The 13,821-nt window shown below is 43.8% G+C and overlaps 1 protein-coding gene across 2 annotated transcripts in view; it reads right to left on the bottom strand.

Moving 5' to 3' along the window:
* The window catches only part of LOC137434440 (uncharacterized), a 68,108-nt gene that overhangs the window by 2,687 nt on the left and 51,600 nt on the right, over positions 1 to 13,821 (bottom strand). For both annotated transcript variants that reach the window (XM_068127428.2, XM_068127429.2), the window contains exons 10-13: positions 10,175 to 10,230; positions 8,030 to 8,162; positions 7,712 to 7,836; positions 1,700 to 2,708 (exon numbers count right to left, since the gene is read on the bottom strand). In XM_068127428.2, coding sequence (XP_067983529.2) covers positions 1,700 to 2,708; positions 7,712 to 7,836; positions 8,030 to 8,162; positions 10,175 to 10,230 — 1,323 coding nt within the window. The remainder of the gene's footprint in view (positions 1 to 1,699; positions 2,709 to 7,711; positions 7,837 to 8,029; positions 8,163 to 10,174; positions 10,231 to 13,821) is intronic.

The raw sequence follows: 13,821 nt of genomic DNA, 5'->3' as shown, positions 1-13,821 counted from the left end.
TAAATCGCCCTTCCTGTGCAACAATGGGATGACGGTTTATAGCTAGGCCAAGATTCAAACCCAGGTTCGACACCTTAGAGATGACCGTGTTTACCTCTAGGCCATCCTACCAGGTATGTCGACTTGATGGATAATGGTTTGAAAAAAAACAAACATTTGCTGCTCCAAGTAGGCTGTTAATTGTCCCCCGTCGCACCGCAGAGCGAAAGGGGGACTATGGTTTTCCCCTCCGTCCGTGTGTCCATGCATGCATGCGTGCGTGCGTGAGCCAAGGACCGCATTCGAATTTGGTGTGCAGGTGCAACCCACGTCAAAATCCAAGATGGCCGCCGCCATGTATGTCTGATGCCATGTATGTCAACCTTGCGAGCAGAATATCTTGAAAAATAAACGAAGTACCAACTTCTAATCTGGTGTGTGGGTGTATCTAGGCATAAGGAAGAACGCTATTGAAAATTGGATCGCCACGTCAAAATCCAAGATGGCCGCCACCATATACATGTCTTGAACCTTGAGCGAAATATCTTGAAAAATAAACGAACTACTAACTTCTAATCTGGTGTGTGGGTGTATCTATGCATAAGGAAGAACACTATTGAAAATTGGATCGCCACGTCAAAATCCAAGATGGCCACCTTGCGTCTTCCACTTTGTCAACTCACATCATTTCAACGACGGGGGGGCCTAGGCACAACGCTTGTTGGTCATTATACTGAGAATGACAAATGTAAAAATTTACATTAAGAGTTCATAATCACCGGTAAAAGTGCATTTTATCTTTTTTTATTTTACAGGTCTTTGTTTACCTTGTACAGTTAAAAAAGCCTGATCTCTCAGATAAATTATCCAAAGATCTGATACTGAGAAATTTGTGGATACACTCTGTACAGAGGGCTAAAAAAAAAACTTGATAAAAGGCCACTAAATTTGGCAATTTGCCAAGAGTTTTTCATCAAATCAGTGGTGTTTAACTCTGGCAATCCTCTCCGAATCTGGGAAGTTGGTAGTTCAAACCCTGGTCGAGTCATACTAAATACTTTTTAAATGGTGCATGCTGCTTCCTTGCTTCACGTTCAGCGTTTGAAAGGATAAGAGCACAGACAATTCCCATAGTTTGGCAGCCATTTGGAGGATGAAATTCCTCCTTCGAAAATGCCCCGCTGAGTGTGGTGAGAAAGGCGACGCCATTGTTGTGGCATCGCTGGTACCCAGGTACCCCAGGAAGTGACCAACACCACTTTCCCAAAGCTCATTCGCTGTGTTTGTCTGAAGTATTCGTCTATGTCAATGTGTGTGTAGCAGCTCCACAAGAAGCCTTGGATACTGTAAAAAATAAAAAAATAAAAAATGTCCAGAACGAATCCTTTGGAAATCCAATTGTCACAATTCAAATTTGTGGGAAGATGTAGAGCAAAGATCCTTAGATGTAGAATCTGGCAGAAAACAGATTAATTTGGTTAATACATATTTGGTGGTCAATACAGAACCACAACTGATGAAAATAATATTGGTGGTATGTTTTTAATTAAGGGGATGTTGGAAAATCTGATCGAAGGCCCGGAGGAATCGACTTGCTGCATTTGTGCCGTAAAAAACAAACCTGCATTTTACTATCAGAAATGTCAATGCATTTTATACCAATAAAAAAGATGAATCAACTTCGAAAGAGAAAAAGCAAACAACAAAAAAGTGGCCTTACCATTGATGAAAGGTACAATCGAGGGAAGCTTCCCTCCACTCTGCTGAAAAACATTCTGGCCACTTTCCAGTTGCAAAGCCGTTTCCAGATCCGGAACGCCGATAATGCCTGATAGTGTATCAAAGGGCCTGTCCAGCTGCATAGGCAGTGGCAAGATATCAAATGCCCCTTGATCCTGTTCATGTTGATTGAGATATGTCATCTGCAATTCCACTGGAGGATCTGAAGCAGTCTCCATGCATGTGGTTGGCTCAAGAAAGACCATTTTCATCTGGTTATTTGTTGTGACTTTGGTATGCAATTCCGGACCCGTTGTTCCATCTGCTTGAGGAAATGAAGCTGAATTAAACTCAACTTTAAGGATGTCTTTGGTGGAGAATTGCATTAAGGCTGCTAGAGATTGAGTCTCGGTCACAATGCCGCAGTTGGTCATCATGGGAGTTGGAATGTCCTTTGGTTCTTGTGTAGTTTCCATAACCTGGTCAGTCTCTTTTTTTATCTCCTGCTTTTGCTTCATAATCTGAGATTCCACCATCATGCTGTAGTTTTCAAAAACCTCCATTTCATGCGAACTCAACGATGAAACTGCCTGACGTTTTCCAACACTGGCCACCTCCGGCAATAAACCTTGGTGAGGAGGTAGGGATGCTTGACCTCCTTGGGATGTGCTATCATTCCCAAATGAACTGAATGAAGGGACCACAAGATCTGAGAGCTGCTCTGGCATTTGTTTGGTCAAAATTTCTAATGGAAGTCCCACTTTATCTTGTGGTATATACTGGACATGATCGAGTAATGGAGAAAGGGAAGCAAGGGTGGGTTCCATGGCACATTTCTCACTGGGTAGTTCTTCTGTTGCATTGAAGGTCGAAAGGCTTGGCTTTTCTCCATATGTCTGCAACAAAGCCTGTCCATGTGCACTGGGCTCCAACAGAACTGGGTTACTGGCTTGAACATTTGCAGTCAAGTCAGATTGTGGGAAAGTGTTGAACATTACAGAATCCATGAACTGCAAGAAATTAATAAATAAAATTGTGATTAACATTCCCACTTGCAAGTGGACATACGCTCACGTCAACAACAAACAAATTAGGTGAAATTTTCATTGGGCTACAAAAATATTTTCACTACAACGAAAATACTTGTATAATGAGGCTATTATTATCATACTAAAATATGCAAGTTGGTGTCTGTCTCACGATTTTTCACCACAATACATTTGATTGTTGCTTATCCAATCTCAACTAAACTTAATAGGATGACTAAGGGTCACACAATGAAGGTTGTAGTGCATTCATTTGCCTCCTCCCCAAGGGGGTTTTCTCAGCAAAGGGGGTATCCCCCACCATTGCCGTAAATGGGGTTGTGTGTTGAGGTATATATCCATGTTAAAATAGCTTTTTCATGGCGTTTTCCCAAGGCCGCTTCTAATAACAAAACTGACGATAATAGCATAATATTGTTATTGCAACAACAACAACAACAACATGCATTTTGAGGCCATTTTCCCTGCTAGAGCGGGGGTTCGCCTTGCGGTCCCCATGACAATCTTCTCCATTTTGCCCAATTGTCTGCATCTCTCCTTGTTAACCCCCTTGCCCGCATTTCTTCTTCCACCATCTTCAGCCAAGTCTTTCTCGGTCTTCCGCGTCCTCTACTTCCTTCTACATTCATTTCCATCACTCTTCTCAACCAGTCACTTTCATCCTTCCTCAACACATGACCAAACCATCTCAACCTGTTCCTCTTCACTGCATCAAACATAGGCTCTATTCCCATCATCTTTCGCTATTCATCATTTGTCTTCCTCTCTCAACATTTCCTCAATCAGGGAACCATGATTGTCATGGGGCCCGCAAGGCTAACCCCCGCTCTAGTGGGGAAAAATGGCCTTAAAACGATCATTCATTCATTCATTCTCAACGATACTCCGCACATCCACCGAACCATTCACATTTCCACCCTTTCCAGCCTTCGTTGCTGCTCTACGTTCATTACCCATGTCTCGCTCCCATAAATCATAACACTTCTCACACATGCAGCATACACCTTTCCCTTCAGCTTCAATGACACTCCCCTCCTCATCAGCACGCCACTCAGTTCCCAAAACTTCTTCCATGCACATCTCACTCCAGCAACCGTTGCCGAGTCTGATCCACCTTCTCCATTCAGCATGTCTCCGAGGTAGCAAAATGTTTTCACACCTTCCAGCTTCACGCCATCTCCAAGATCCAACTCTACATTTCCTCCATCTGCAGCGCCCTCTATGCACACCTTACATTTGAATGTAGCTGCCACACTGGTTAATGACCCTCTCAGACCACTACATTTTTGATAAACCCACTCAGCGCACATTGTACATTGAATGGAGTTCACTCCGACACCCTTCCTGCACACAGCACATGGCCACTTCCCAGTTATTTCCACCTCACCACATGCTTTACCACTTGCCATCACCTTCGTCTTTCCGATATTCACCTTCAGACCTTTTGTCTCCATACATTCCTTCCACTTGTTCATCTTTTCCTTCAGTCCATCCATACTTTCCGCAATCAACACCAGATCATCTGCATACAACAACTCCCACGGTAAACCCTCCTTTACCTTCTGAGCCAGCACATCCATCACAGCTACAAATAGTAGTGGACTTAGTACCGACCCCTGATGCACTCCCACCTTCACCTCAAACTCACCACTGTTCCCGTCCTTCGTCCTTACAGCTGTGCACGCTCTTTTGTACATTGCCATCACTACTCTGATCAACCATTCCTCCACTCCTAACTTCCTCAATGCCCATGTCAATACTTCGTGTGGAACCCTATCGAATGCTTTCTCCAGATCAACAAACCCAAGAAACAACTTCTTCCTCTTCTCCATGTACTTCTCCTGCAACTGCTTCACAATAAAGAGTGTGTCCATGCATGTTCTGATCCTTTCAATGACCTGAACAACAAACAACATGCATTTTAAGGCCATTTTCCCTGCTAGAGCGGGGGTTAGCCTTGCGGTCCCCATGACAATCTTCTCCATTTTGCCCTATTTTCTGTATCTCCCCTTGTTAACCCCCTTGCCCGCATTTCTTCTTCCACCATCTTTAGCCAAGTCTTTCTCGGTCTTCCCCGTCCTTTCAATGACCTGATCTAACTTGTTATAATATCATGCATGTTCTGATCTCACATATTATATCATACACATTCTGATCCTTTCAATCTAAAATGTTATAATGTCTTGCATGGCCTGATCCTTTCAATGACCTGATCTAACATGTTATATCAAGCATGTTCTGATCTAACATGTTATAATGTCATGTATGGTCTCATCCTTTCAACAACCAGATCTAACATGTTATAATATCATGCATGTTCTGATCCGTTCAATTACCTGATCTAACAGAAGTAATAGTAATAATAATTGGCAGTAATAATAAGGATAATTAAAACTGCGGGCAGTGATGATCCGGGGACCATGCCGCTCCATCCTGATTGGACGAGTGCGTGCCAGAGTCGTTGACAACGGCAGCCCGGATCCGATTGTTCAAAGTTTCAACTCAATCGATCGAAAAATGAAGGAGGAGATGCATTTTCAAGGTTTTCAAGAAATCCAATATAGCCGCCATGTCACGTGACCTATGACGTCATATTTACGATATATATACAATCACGATATATATACAATCACATATACAATGACGCAAAACGTCATTTCTCCATCCCCCCTCCCCCTTTCTCCCTCCCCCTCCCCATTTCTCCATCCCCCCTCCCCCCTCGACCCTCCCCCCTCCCCTCCTCCCCACCTCCCCCCCTCCCCCTCCCACCTTCTCCCTCCCCCCATGCCCCTCCCTTTCCCCCCTACCTCCTCCCCTCCACCCTACCCCCTCTCCTTCTCCCCTCCCCCTCCCCATCCCCATCCACCCCTCTCTTCTCTCCTCTCCTCCTCCCCCTCCCCCCTCTTCTCCCCTCCCCGCTCTTCTCCCCTCCCCACCCTCTTCTCCCCTCCCCACCCTCTTCTCCCCTCCCCACCCTCTTCTCCCCTCCCCACCCTCTTCTCCCCTCCCCACCCTCTCCTCCCCTCCCCACCCCATTCCCCTCCCCTCCCCTACCCCCTCCCCTCCCCTACCCCCTCCCCTACCCCTACTCCCTCCCCTCCCCTCCCCTTCCCCTCCCCTCCCTTCCCTTCCCTTCCCCCGCCCGGCAATGCCGGGTACTTCCCATGGCCAGCTGTACGTGGGCTGCTCGGCTGCTCGAGGGTTGGAAAACCAAGCAATCTTTATGTCTTGGCACCAAGTAAGAAAACCAGAAATGTTGTGTACCAAGAGGTTTTGAGAAATTGACAATTGACAAAACGTCATGTAGGAAATGTACTGTGATATTGCTCTAAAATATACATGTTCTTTTCATCATATATTTGTCTTATTCTTATTCAACCCGGGCGAAGCCGGGTACCTCAGCTAGTAATAATTAAAACTGCAGGCAGTGATGATCCGGGGACCATGCCGCTCCATCCTGATTGGACGGGTGCGCGCCAGAGTCGTTGACAACGGCAGCCCGGATCCGATTGTTCAAAGTTTCAACCCAATCGATCGAAAAATAAAGGCAGGGATGCATTTTAAAGGTTTGCATTAAATCCAAAATGGCCGCCATGTCACGTGACCTATGACGTCATATTTATGATATGTATACAATCACGTGCCATACCATAAGTGGTGAAAGTTTCAACTCAATCGATCGAAAAATGAAGGCAGGGATGCATTTTAAAAGTTAGCATTAAATCCAACATGGCCACCGTGTCACATGACCTATGACGTCATAGTTATGATATACATCCAATCAAGTGCCACACTAAGTGGTCAAAGTTTCATCTCAATCGATCGAAAAATAGACAGAAATGCATTTTGAAGGTTTTCAAGAAATCTAACATGGCCGCCGTGTCACATGACCTATGACATCATAGTTACGATACGCATCCAATCAAGTGCCACACTATAAGTGGTCAAAGTTTCAACTCAATCGATCGAAAAATGAAGGCAAGGATGCATTTTAAAGGTTTGCATTAAATCCAATATGGCCGTCATGTCACGTGACCTGTGACGTCATTATTAGGATGTGCATCCAATCAAGTGACATACTATAATTGGTCAAGGTATCAAGTTCATCTGACCAACGGTTTGGCCTGTAGGTCGATACAAAGTTCATGGTATCACAATATTAATTAAATTAAAAAAATGCAGAGTCAGCACTTTTTTAATTGGCGCGCCGTAGACTAATTAAGCAAAAAAAATAAAAAATCGGAGAAAGAGCGTTCTTCACCTTGGGGTGTACTATATGTGTGCCAAGTTTCAACTCAATAGGTCGAAAAATGAAGGAGGAGATAGATTTTTAAGATTTTCACTAAATCCAATATGGCCGCCACATAATGTGACCTATGACGTCATACTTAGGATATGCATCAAGTCATATGGTATCCCATACGTGGTCAAAGTTTCAAATTCCTACGATGAAAGGTGTGACCTGTAGGTCGCCAACAAATTTCATGGAATCAGAATAATAATAATCCGAGCGATTTCAAAAGGGTACCTACGGTCCCCTAATAATAATCCGAGAGATTTCAAAAGGGTACCTATGGTCCCCTAATAATCCGAGCGATTTCAAAAGGGTACCTATGGTCCCCTAATAATAATCCGAGCGATTTCAAAAGGGTACCTATGGTCCCCTAATAATCCGAGCGATGTCAAAAGGGTAACTACGGTCCCCTAATAATAATCCGAGCGATTTCAAAAGGGTACCTATGGTCCCCTAATAACATGACTCCCCCTGCCGCTCCCATAGTGAACAGGTGTACTAGTATTAAAAGCTTAAAATCGAAACTTTACAGCCCACGTACATGTTAAATGTCACCAAAACCAATGATATTCATACAACAAAAGAGGAATACGACATCAGATGGAAACAGATCTGGCCCTATGGCAAACTCGCACAACTGTTAACTCTCCCATTAAAATCACAAACATTTCACCTGCTGGCTCTGGGCTGTGGGTTCTGCGTCCAGCCCTGTTTTCTCAGGTTTCAACGACAGGGCCTCCAGCGGAGCATTAGTACCGTCTAACAGCCCGGCGGTGGAGTGTTCCACTGTTAATGCAGCTGAAAATAGCAAAAAAAATCATCCCACCCTCCTCCCAAAATGACCAATTTTGCAATATATGTAATGGATGGAACTATGCAGAAAAACGATTGCACAATTTCAAATCTCTACATGTTTCGTGAAAAAAGCAGTGGGATAATCACACCAGTTACAGACGTTTTGCCCCACAGGGGGGTGCTGGGAGCCACCGACCTGCATTGGGAAGGTAAGTGTAGAAATGAGGCTCCATGCTAATCCCTGCAGAAGTGCTTACAGATATTTGTACACACACTGGACTGGTTATCCCTTGGTCACAATACGGTGGCACCTTCACAATAAGGTGATTCTGAAGGAACAAGAATGGTTACACACAAAGTGGCATTGAGATCCTTCAAAATAATAAGTAGAACGGCACTCAGTGGAGAGCAAACCTCCACCTGGTTGGCCATATCACTCAATGGTGAAGAATCACAAATTCTACGAGCTGGCTCTGGATCCGGATCTTCACCAAAATCTAATCATTTCGTCCTTGTCACATACGCTACATCTCTGCCAGATTTCCTCCGAATCCGTCCACAACCTTTTGAGATATTTTGTTCACAAATGGACCCACGGACAAACAGACAAACAGACAGGGGTGAAAACATAACCTCCATCCACCTTTGGTGGCGGAGGTAATAAATGCAAGTATCTACGAATAGTTATCGAAAAACCTCCACATGGAAAAATTATTAAATGTGTTAAATCAAAGTTTATTACCTCTGCCACTGAAGGTGGATGGAGGTTATGTTTTCATCCCTGTCTATCTGCTTGTCTGTGAGCAGGATTTCTCAAAAAGTTATGGACAGATTCGGACGAAACTTGGTGGACAGGTTGGGTGTGTGACAAGGACGATTGAGATCCTGATCCAGATCCGGCCTATCAGTGGGATATAAAATGTAAACTGTCCAGCCTGGTGGAGGTATGCACTGTACTGTGTGCCGTTCTAGTTGTGTCTGCAAATGATAAGTTTCCTTTAATTCCTCTCCCATCATTGCAATGTCATATTTGGACAACAAAGGTGAACTTTAATCCTGGACAGGAAGCAATGTTGGATTTAATTTAGTTTATTTTTTAGAATATGCAGGTGTCTTCATAAACAAAACAATCTGCTGTTCATTCAGTCAGTCAATTTCCTTTTTTTGCTTTGAAACTAGAGATTCACCATTTCAACTTCACTTGTGCAGAAGTTTTAAAAATGATAAAAGGTGTTCTCACATTGCACAACCGAAAAGGTGTCATTGTTGCAGACAGGAATAGTGGAAATTTTAGGAAAAGTTTAATCTTATGCAACACAGGACCTACCAGCAGGATCCAAGCTTATTTACATAATAGCCGGCGAAGCCGGTGTTGTGAATGAACGCGTACGTATTATGTTGAAAAACCAGATTATGCTGGATCCTTTGAGAATTCCAAGCTCTGACGCACCAAATCATTCAATGGAGGCCGCCATATTGCGGATGCGGAAGAATGCATAAAAATTTGAGAAAAAGTTCAATAGGAGTTTGTTTCACCCGTCTGTTTTTGATTCACAATCTTATGCACCTCTAATTTGTAATTAAAATACTTTAAGACCAACCTCGTTCCCTGGGCCCGCACCGGCCCTGGTTATCTTCAACGAAAATCGTCACCAAACACCGGAACCAATGAGATTCGAGCATTTGAAAAAATATTTCATAAACCAAATCACTCAATGGAGGCCGCCATCTTCCGGATGCGGAAGTATGCATAAAAAAATTGCGAAAAAGTTCAATGGGAGTTTGTTTCACCCGTCTTTGTTTGATTCACAATCTTATGCACCTCTAATTTGTAATTAAAATACTTTAAGACCAACCTCGTTCCCTGGGCCCACATGGGCCCTGGTTATCTTCAACGAAAATCGTCACCAATTACCGGAACCAATGAGATTCCAGCATTTGAAAAAATATTTCAAAAAAGCTTTTTACCACATTTCGGACGCTGAAAACGGCGTCAAATATTCTAAAATTGACGAATTATTTTTTAGAAATGTCGCGGCCGTAGGGGATAGCTTTTCACGGCCGGAAATATCCGAAGTTGAGACGGAATTCACCAAATTAATCAAGAAGGAAATTATATAAATTTTAATCTCATCCAGAATGCAAATGGTGTCATTTTGAACTAGGTACGGTACCTACTTCACCTACCTACTACCAACTACCTAACCTACTGATGCCATAGTGATGGGTAAAATAGTGGCAAGAGGCTTTGGCTTCACCGGCTCATTGCGGCTTTGCAGTCGGGTACTAGTACAGAACCCTCTCTATCGGTTTAGCATGTTTGCATTGCTGCACGTAATACCTGGTGGAAAAAGTCTATGTCTATTTCAGCAGCTGCTTCCCAGGAAACTGTACCACCTGTGGAGATGAACAAGGGATATAAACGTATGAAAAGATGAAGACATTCAGTTCAGGAAAAAAGGCATTAAAGTAAAATTTGCTGATATTGATAAAACTTCATAAAACAGTTCTGGATGAGGGAAGGGGCTTCAGGGAGAAGAGGAATTTAAAAAAGGAACAATAAGAAATACACAGAGTTGGGGTGGAGAGGGAAAAATTAAAAAGAAAGGAAAGGAGAAAAGAAAGGTTAAGAGAGGAATGTGTATGGAAGAGTGGAGAAGGTAAATTTAATTTACATGCACATATGTAAACAAAACTGCCATGTATGAGAACAGTTATACATCTGTTAATTCGCCCCCATTGGACTTAGTCCGAAACGGGGGCTTATGGATTGGGTCTCTCCATTCGTCTCTCCGTGCATTCGCAAACAAATCTCAGAGATTTATGGACCGGTTCTGTTCATACTTGGCACAAAGACAAGACATAATGGTATACATATGCACATCTTTTTATTTTGTGATGCCATCAAAGATGGCCGACTAGTGGCCATTTTAGTTGTAAAAATCCTGATGTTGAACACGTCAATCATTTCTTGAACATGCATGGTTCGATTTTGTTCAAACTTCGCACAAGCACAGTACATGATGGCATACACGTGCGGCTTACTTTATTTTGCAATCTGATCAAAGATGGCCAACTGGTAGACTAGCGGCTATTTTAATTGTAAATAAAAAACCCGATATTGAAAATGTCCTCAACCATTTCTCGGACATGCATTTACCGATGTTGTTCAAACTTGGCACACGATAATGAATAATGGCTTACATATGAAAGTCATTTGTTTTCGAGATCAGATCCAAGATGGCCGACTGGCGGCAATTTTGTTACTTAAACGTGTCCCCCAACCATTTCTCGACATGTATGAACCGATTTTGTTCAAACTTGGCACAAAGACAATACATGAGTATACATATGCAGAAAAATTTGTTTTATAATCCAACCAAAGATGACCGACTGGCGGCCTTAAACTCCGTACAGCAAAATGACTAAAGCCATTCTCAAGTTATAGACATATTATAGACTTTGACCTTTGATCTCTTGACCCCAAAATCTAATCAGTTCATCTTTACATCATTCTACATAAGTGTACCAAATTTGGTCAGAATCCCATCACTGGTTCACAAGTTATCATGGTAACAGGATTTGCACCTAACATGACCTCTGACCTTTGATCTCGTGACCCCCAAATCTAATCAATTAATCTTTACCTCATTATACATACCTGCACCAAGTTTGACTAAGATCCCTTCAGCAGTTTTCAAGTTATCGTGGTAACGAAAACCTATAACGGATGGACGGACGGACGGCCAACCTGAAAACATAATGGCTCCGGCGACGAGGGAGGAAATAAGGATATTAAAAATATCCGACACATGCGAGATAATCACGGAATAAGCCAGCAATTTGTCGTGTTACTTGTAACTACAAATCTGATGTTAGCTACTTCAAGCCATGTGTGGCACGTCTCGACTAAAATGTGAAGTTAGGTTTGATGGCAATTTAGTTTATTTTTATGTTGCACCATTACCCGGCATTGCCGGACAGCACCAGGTCCCTCCTCCCACCCATTCCCCTGCCTCCTCCCAACCCACCCCTCCCTCTGGGCTCCCACCCCAACCCTTCTCCTTCCCTCCAGACGCCCATCCCACTCCCTCCCTCCAGACTCCTATCCCACCCCTTACCCTCCATCCCATGGCTTGCCTGAAAAAGGAGGAGCTTATGACCCACAGACACAAACTCAGCTTTATATATACACAAAATGCTCACACATTTGTATAATTGAGATAATGATGGTAATTATAAATTGATTCCTACATGTTCTGCAATGAATTTTAAAAAATGAACATAAAACTTCAACAAAGGTAGTTCAACGTCGATGTGTACTTTTTATTCTTGTAGCATCTCGAGTTAATAGTTCGATGCTAACATTTTGTCCAAAATGACATTGTCTACCCCAAGTCAGTAACACAGGAAATGATATTGTTGCGGAGATGAGGACTGTATATTTTTTGATTGTGTGCTGTATTATTATTATTATTGTTTACTCTGCGCCCCCCTACCTCCGGAGCTGTGTAAAGGTGAAAGGGCATCCCATAATTAGTCCACAAGCATACACATCAGCCAAATAATAGAATACCCCTGTTTGATAGTTATCTCTTATTCTGTGTTTTAGAGTAAGGCTGTGTCTCCCATTAATTGAAGTACTCCATTGCACCAGTGAAAGAGAATAGATCCCCTTTCATTCCCATCCCCAAAATCTCCATTCCCTTTTACATCCCCTCTGGTGATTGCCAACCCTCGATTGCCAATTACCTCCCCTCCAATAACCGCCATTGACCACGAGGCAGGGTCGGAGAAGAAAGGCGTGTCTCCACCTCGTCATAGAAGGGAAGAGGGGCGTGCCCGCCCGTCGTCATCAAGGGCGGAGCGAGAGGGTCGCGTGACCAACCAGGGCCGAGGTGAGCACACCGATGGGCATGTCAGGAAGGCCGGCGGCTTGATCGCTGGAGGCGCTATAAAAGGCGCGCACGCAAGAAGCAAAAGAGAGGGTCGTGAGGAGTCAGTCAGTGGAGTCGGTGGTCAGTTGGTTGCGTTGGTTGCGGTGAGGAGTCGGTGGTGGTGGTCAGTTGGTTGCGTTGGTTGCGGTGAGGAGTCGGTGGTAAAGAGTGAGCGGACCAAGAAAGAGTTGAGGGTTTGGACCAGACGAGTCGGACAAGGCCTGGCAACGCACGCGACGTCCACAGCAGCCACAACAGCAGCTTGGGGGCCTGAACGGCGGTTTGGAGCAGGGCCGTGAAGGAACGGCGGCTGCTAAACGCGCCGGTTGTGCTGCAGGACCCCCTTGGACCTTCCTCTCCCTCCAGCCATCCACCTCCTGCCTTTCCACCCTTCTTGTGTACGTGAGTTTGTTTTGTTTGTTCTGTCCCTGGGTTAATTAAGTCTGTATAAGCTAATAATTGCACTGTGTCTCTGATTCTTCTGTATATTATTTTATTATCTTTCCTTCTCCTTGGTTACTTTGAGCATGTAAATAGTAGGAATAAATTTAGTAGTATTTCCAACCTTTTTGTCTTCTTCTTCTTCTTCTTCACATCCGTGTCGCCTTTGTCTTTTCCCTATTGAATAGCTGCGGTGCGATCCGGCCAACGTTTGGGTGGAATCGGGTGAGTCGGGGATCCTGTAACGGTCGCGGTTGGACCATCCGCTCGGCCCATCATAACATCTAAACCGCGATCAGTAACAATATCAATGCTAGTCAAGACTTTTTGGGTAAAACAAAGATAGCAGGCTAGCGGCGTAATCACATGTGCTAGCGAAGAATGGCGCATCATTAAGTTACTTGTGAAGGAGAATATCAAACCAGCTGATAAGTCACAGCGGAGAGTCTGGTCAACTTGGTGACAGACGTCTTTCTCGTAGATGTGTTTAAATGGCGGAGTGAGCAATTGGTCATTGATCTTGACTATTTCCACATGCAACTGATTGCTGTCATTCTCACAAACACCAAATGTGTTGAACAGATAATTTTGGAAAATATCTCGATTATTA

This window comes from Myxine glutinosa, chromosome 10, assembly GCF_964187855.1.
Source record: "Myxine glutinosa chromosome 10, kmMyxGlut1.1, whole genome shotgun sequence".
Classification (NCBI taxonomy): domain Eukaryota; kingdom Metazoa; phylum Chordata; class Myxini; order Myxiniformes; family Myxinidae; genus Myxine; species Myxine glutinosa.
This window is presented reverse-complemented; position numbering and strand designations above follow the sequence as displayed.